The sequence below is a fragment of the Silene latifolia genome, chromosome X (genome assembly GCF_048544455.1).
Source record: "Silene latifolia isolate original U9 population chromosome X, ASM4854445v1, whole genome shotgun sequence".
Lineage (NCBI taxonomy): Eukaryota > Viridiplantae > Streptophyta > Magnoliopsida > Caryophyllales > Caryophyllaceae > Silene > Silene latifolia.
This window is the reverse complement of record NC_133537.1, coordinates 301,340,621-301,347,761: the sequence shown is the minus strand read 5'-3', so window position 1 is coordinate 301,347,761 and position 7,141 is coordinate 301,340,621. Positions and strand designations below refer to the sequence as shown.

The 7,141-nt window shown below is 38.4% G+C and overlaps 1 protein-coding gene across 1 annotated transcript; it reads left to right on the top strand.

Annotated features, from left to right (window-relative positions):
- The first annotated feature begins 220 nt into the window (after nt 1–220).
- On the top strand, nt 221–6,069 carry LOC141620390 (uncharacterized). Its single transcript, XM_074437275.1, has 5 exons — nt 221–245; nt 461–1,325; nt 1,488–1,680; nt 1,901–2,742; nt 5,622–6,069. Exons 1-5 carry the CDS (start codon nt 221–223, stop codon nt 6,067–6,069), a joined length of 2,373 nt encoding a protein of 790 aa, XP_074293376.1.
- The last annotated feature ends 1,072 nt before the right edge of the window (nt 6,070–7,141 follow it).

The window sequence follows — 7,141 nt, the reverse complement described above, 5'->3', positions numbered from 1 at the left end:
TAATATAGGAATGAGCAAACTGTAAATTAAATACATATAAGATTTAGAGAGAGTTTAAATATAGTGCGATAACGAGTATATATGCACACAGTGATATCGAGTATGTATGTATGTACACATTGTTAGCGAGTAACTATATGTACATAGTGATAACGAGTATGTATGTACAAAGTGATAACGAGTATGTATGTACAAAGTGATAGCGAGTGTCTGCATAACGATGACAAGTATGTATGTACACAACGGTAAGTCGGCAACAAGTATATATACCTCATTTCATTTATAAAATATTGATCATGCATAATTAGGTATCACCTATTACTTATAATTTAACTGTATTTTTTTTTATTTCAAAATATTTTGAAGATAAACCTAAAAACGGAAATTTGAAAAAGATTAATTTATTTTATTGATTATTAAAATCTTAATCATAATTATTAATTATACAATATACAAACAGGCCGCGCGAAGCGCGGGATATTACCTAGTTTCCATAGTATTATTAAGGGTAGGCAGTCCAAAAGCAAGGTCTTGAAGATTGCGAACACTCAAGGGGTTATGTGTAAGGATTTTGGAAGTATTCAGAGTGCCTTCTTGGATTTTTATACTGAACTTTTGGGTACCTCAACTGCTACAACCAAGGTGAATAAGACTGTGGTTCAGAGTGGTCCTATTTGTACTGAGGATCATCATCAGATCCTTTTGTCCCCAGTCAGTGATGATGAAATAAAGCAAGTCCTTTTCTCTATACCTAGTCATAAGGCTCCTGCCCCAGATGGCTACTCTAGTGCTTTTTTCAAAGACTCATGGGATAATGTGGGCAAAGATGTGTGTGCATCTATTAGGGATTTCTTCCTGGAAGGGAAATTACTTAAACAACTTCATCATACTTTGATCTCTGTTATCCCAAAGTGTGATATACAACAGAATGTGACTCAGTTCAGGCCTATATCATGTTGTAATGTGGTTTATAAGTGCATTTCAAAGCTGATTTGTAATAGACTGTCTACTATTCTCCCTGACATTATTAGTGATAATCAAGGTGGGTTCATAAAGTGGAGGAGTATTGTTGAAAATATTTTAATTAGCCAGGATGTGGTCAAATGTTACATGAGGAAAACTGTCTCTCCCAGATTTATGCTTAAAGTGGATCTAAAAAAGGCGTATGACTCAGTCAGTTGGTCTTTTCTTGAGCAGATGATGGTACTTCTGAATTTCCCTAAGCATCTGATTAATTTGATTATGGAATGTGTAACAACTGCTACTTATTACTTGGTGGTGAATGGTGAAACTTTTGGCCATTTCAAAGGAGCAAAAGGTTTGAGGTAAGGTGATCCCCTTTCTCCTCTTCTTTTTACAATGGCCATAGAATATTTGAGCAGAGTATTGGCTTATACAACTGACACCTTACCATTCAAAAATCATCCAATGTGTGGTCAGTTGAAATTATCACATTTAATGTTTGCTGATGACTTATAGTTATTCAGTAACGGTGATGTGGCCTCTATTATGATTCTGCTGAGATCATTTGCTACTTTGTCCTATGCTTCTGGGCTCCAGATGAACTCCACTAAGACTAATGCTTATTTTAATGGAGTGCCAAGGGATTTAAAGACTGACATTCTACAAATCTCAGGAGTAATTGAAGGTCAGTTACCTTTTAGATATTTGGAGATTCCTGTAACTTGTGAGAGATTGAAAAAAAGCTGATTGCCAGGTGTTAGTTGAGAAGATAGTTAGCAAAATTCGAAGTTTTGGCACAAAAAAACTTTCATATGCTGGTAGACTCGTGTTGGTGAACTCTGTGCCCACTGCATTATATAGCTACTGGATTAACATATTCCTAATTCCTAAAGGGGTTCTTAACAAGATAAATTCCATTTGTAGAAACTACCTTTAGGATAGGAGTGTGGACTACCTCAAGGTGCCTCAGGTGAGTTGGGAAAAGGTCTGTGTACCAAAAACTGAAGGGGGGATGGGGATCAGGGACAGCCTTTCCTGGAATATTGCAGCAATTGGAAAGCTTGTATGGTGGATTTACTCATGTCCTGATAGACTTTGGGTTAAATGGGTCCATCAAGTTTATTTAAAGGGCACAACTTGGTCTAATTATACCCCTAGTGGTGATGTTAGCTGGGGTTGGAAAGTTATTTCTAGGGTTAAGGATAAGCTTGCTCTTGGGTATTCTAATAATCAGTGGACTTTGGATACAAATGGCTACTCTGTCAGCATTGGGTATGACCTTGTTAGACTGAAATTTCAGGACGTGCATTGGCCTAATTATCTCTGGTGCAGTTGGAGCATTCCTAAACACCAGTTTATTGGTTGGCTGATAGCTCGTGAAGCATTGAAACTAAAAGACAAGTTGTATGCATTGGGCATCTCTGCTGATGCTACTTGTCTCCTTTGCGGCCTGGAGGATAAGAGTCATTCTCATCTTTTTTTGAAGTGTGAGTATAGCAGGAGGATTTTGAATGATATGGCTGGTTTGTGTCATGTTGTGATACCTGACTCAAATCTGTTCCTCTGGATTGAAGGACTGCACGCTTCCTCTTTGCAGAAAAAAGTTATAATGTGTGTTATTTTGGTAACTTTGTACCATATTTGGATGCAACGAAACAAAGCTAGAGTTGATGCTTCAATGTTGAGACCAGAATTGCTTCGTGACCAGATAAGGAAGGAAGTGAAGTGTAGGTTGTCTACTAAAATCAAACCAGGAGTATGTACTAGGGATATCACATGGTTGAATTTAGTTAGATTGAGTATGTAACTCCATTGTATGGAGTAGTTAGTAAAATGATTTGTTTGTAAAACGGTATAGCTTGTAATAGCTCGTTTGTGCTTTAATGAAATTCTTACATTTCACCCAAAAAAAGAAGGCTGATGGACAAAATAGTTTCGTAAAAAATGACTCGGCCTAAATAACACGAATTGCATCAAAACAGTAAAACATGTAATGAGCATAAAATTCAAAATTTTGACATGGTTAGTACCAAATTTCGAGAAACTGGTCATATTTTTTTTTTTTAGGATGAAAACTTCTTAGTTTACACCATGGTATAACAACAATCATCAAATTTTTAGCTTAGCAACATACTTGAACCACATTTAAAACATAATTTAGAATTTGTTCATGGGTACTTAGGAAAATCTTGAAAAGTTTCTCAATTTTAAGACAAAATTTGTTTCGTTTTAAGACAATATACCACATTACCAACAAAGATAGTAGTCTTACAAGGCAAATAAACCAAGTTTTACTCCCAGAAAATCGAAACTTGGGCATGACCTCCCTATATTTCGAAAATTTAAGACGAAATTTTCACATACCAAACAAAATCATCAATAACAACAAAGGTTAAGCCTTTGTTGTTCAATTAAACCAAACAACAACCACCAAAAATCAATTTATAAACTCAAAACACCATTTTCGTGTTCTTCATTTTAGGTGGCAAAATTGACATAAAAATTTGATATTTGGCAACAACAATGGTGATGCGTGCATTTAATATATGGTTTTTACCCTTTATTTACACGCATTTCTGTGTTATTTATGTGGCGACTAGCTACAAATGCCCCCGAATAGTCTACTTTGGTCTATCTTGTATTAATTGCAGGAATGAGCCGGAAAGAGCATAATCGAGCCTAAACTTGTCCCGGTTGCATGTATTTTGGAGAAAGAATAATCGGAGCCTGGAAATTGCTACCTAAGGATGCGTGAACTGGTCTCGGAAGATGTTTTGAGTTGATCTATGCTGATGCAATGTTGTTATGCTCGATCGACTAAGATTGGTTGTCAAAACCGGTCGATCGAGTAACTATGATATTGAAGACCTTCGATCAAGTGCTTTAATATGCTCGATCGAGAGAGGTGTTTTCTGTGTTCCTCGATCGAGTATTCAATGTGCTCGATCGAGAGGTTTGTCACTTATTGTCCTCGATCGAGTAGTTTATTTCTACTCGATCGAGAGGTTTAAACAATTACGCAATTTTTTAGTTAATTCTCGGATATTTTATTTTGTATCTTAGAATAAATAAGAGGGAGGGGAATGACAACAGACCTATCTCTTCTCTTTGCACTTGTACTTCTAAAAACCTAAAACTCTCCATTGCTTGGAACTCTCTTGGTATTGGTATTTCTGATCTTTAATTTGATTAATTATTATTGCAATTATTATTCTTGTTCTATTCGTATCTTTTCTCCTTCGTTCTTTCTCTTGTTTTGCTTAGCAATCTATCACCATGATCAATTCATTTGTTTTATTTGTTGTTATTGACTCCTTAATAATAACTATGCATAGCTAATTCTTCTATGCTAGGACATAGGGGAGCCATAACAGTTAGGATGATAAGGTGATTAGGTTTGGCTAGAATTAGGGTTATGTTGTTAATTACTGCATTTAATAGCAATTAGCTGCTTGAGTCGACGCATTTAGCTAGTTGATCTGTTACATCCTGACCTAGATTGGAAGATTGGAAGGGGTAAGACATGCGGTGAACAATAGGACATTCTAATGAGGGCGGAAGCTAAGTTAGTAATGTTTTAGGGCGAACAGCTGACCGGAAGGACCTTTTCACTACCCTGAAAACCGAGTTCAAGTTGACCTTTGACCTTAGATTTGATCCCTAGAGGACCATGGTGAACCGACTATCCTAGCTATTTCTTTCTCTTTGATAATTTCTTTACTGCTCCTTATCTCTTGCTCTCTTTCTCTTTATCTCCGTAGTTTAGAATCAAAACAATTAAACCCCCAAGAAACGGTTACTAGGCAGACTTAGTTAGCATACAGATGTCCCATCTCCCTGTGGAGTACGATACCCGATTTACCTCTACTATATTAGTTAGAGCCGGTTAGTTTATTTTTGATAGGGTTGCGACAGCCGTGTCAAATTTTGGCGCCGTTGCCGGGGAGGTGGCGCTATTTTGTTACTTTATTTTAAAAAAATTCTCTCGTCTCAAGGAATTCATTCCTTGAGACTGATCTCACATTTTTCTCTAGTGCTATAATTCGTTTTGCAGGTGATCCGTCCTAGAAGAGGGCACTGCTATATCTGTTGTTCTTACAACTACATCTGCTGAAATGCCTAATATCGCTAGTCACTCGGAACCTACTGTAGATGCCTTACCAAAGAGGTTCCTACCTCCCACTACGGATGTGGATACCTTTGGAATATACCCATCTTACATTCAGTTGGTGGAGAGGAATCTTTTTAGGGGAGTAGCTGGTGAGAATCCGGGTAAGCATATGGAGTTGTTCACTGATTACTGCTCCGCCATTCCCTTAGTTGCTGGGGTGACGCAAGAATGGGTCAAGGAATTTCTTTTTCCTTTTTCCTTAACTGATGACGCCCGGGATTGTTTGAGACTTGAGAGATCTGGATAGGGAAGCTGCTGGTGTGACTGATTGGAATTCCCTAGCATTAGCTTTCTTCAGGAGGTACTTTCTTCCACAATGCAACAACCCATTAAGAGGCCAAATCATTACTTTCACACAACTGGCCACTGAAGATTTGAATAAAGCTTGGACTAGTTTCAAGAAACTGGTTCGCTCTGTACCTCATCATGGTTTCCAATAATGGTCCCTCTGCAATTATTTTTATAATGGGTTGTATGATGATCAAAGGGCCATATTGGATGCTGCAGCCCAAGGAAGATTTCAGAAAAATATTGATGACAACAAGGGATGGCATCTTATTGTAGACATGGCCATACATGTAGATGAGTATGGTAATCCTAGAGGGGGTAGGCGAGTAACCGGAAGGGATGATGAATCCCCTGCAGCTGTGACTGAAGTTCTTGATGCTGGGTGTGACAAATCAGAGAGCCCGACAATGGGTGAACATGAGCAGGTCCATGCTATGATTGAGCAAGAGGTGATTTGTGGTAGATGCGGCGTGGAAGGACGTGATCCGATTACGTGTATGGCAGAAGTAGGGCGAGTTCTTGTTTATCAACAATTCAAGCAAGGAATCCCGTTCTCCCAATTTTATGAAGATTTAGCCATACCAAGTGTGTCTAATCCCATTGATTCAATGCCGCAGCAAGATGAATCTTCTTCTAAAAATATCTAGATAGCAGAGTTGAAATCCTTGGTGCTATCCTTGTCACTTCAAGTCCATAAAAATGCATAAGAAAATGAAGGTTCTATGAAAAAGTTGCAAGATCAATTCACACAATTTGCATCTGAGCAATTGAACCAAGTAAGTCAATTACCTCCTTGTGACCCAATTAACGCGATTTATCTTCGAAGTGGTCTTACCTATGATGGACCAAAAATGCCGGAAAATGCTGATTTATTTGTTGATGAAAGTCCAGAAACTGTTTTGGAAGAGCAAATTGACTTTGACGCGGCTGATCCTCGTCAAAGTCCTCGATCGAGTAAATTTGGTGCTCAATTGAGTACTTGTGTCACTGAAAGCTCTCGATCGAGTAATAACAATGCTCGATCGAGAGGTGTCGAAATTGAAGTCCTTGATCGAGAGGATGGAGTTCCTCGATCGAGCATATCCTAGGAGAAAAGCTCTCGATCGAGTGAAAATAGTGCTCGATCGAGTACATGCAATAGCGAAGACGCTGTTTCGAAGTCTAAACACGCTGCTGGGTCATCTTCCTCTGCTGTGGAGATGTCACGTTTAGACAAAGGTAAAGATAAAGTCGCAGACCCATTTACTGTTACCAGAATTCCTTATCCGGGACGTCTGAAAGATGCTAAGGTCGAGCGACAGTACGGTAAGTTTGTGGATGCGGTCAAGAACCTTCAGGTGACCGTTCTTTTTACCGAGCTGATTACCAGGTACCTTCTTATGCTAAATTTATGAAAGATATTTTGACGCGTAAGAGAGAGCTTAGTGAGTTTGAGACCGTTGCCTTTATGGAAGAGTCCAGTAATTTAATTCTCAATAAAGCTCCACCTAAATTTAAAGACCCGGGTAGTTTCTTTATTACCTGTATCATAGGAAATGAAGTGATAGATAAGGCTCTTTGTGATTTAGGAGCCAGTGTCGTCATGCCTTACTCTATTTGCAAGAAGCTTAATATGGGTCACCTTAAAATGACTAATATCACCCTCCGGATGGCTGATAGATCAGTTAGACGCTCCCTAGGTATCCTAGAAGATGTGCCTGTCAAAGTAGGCAAATTCTT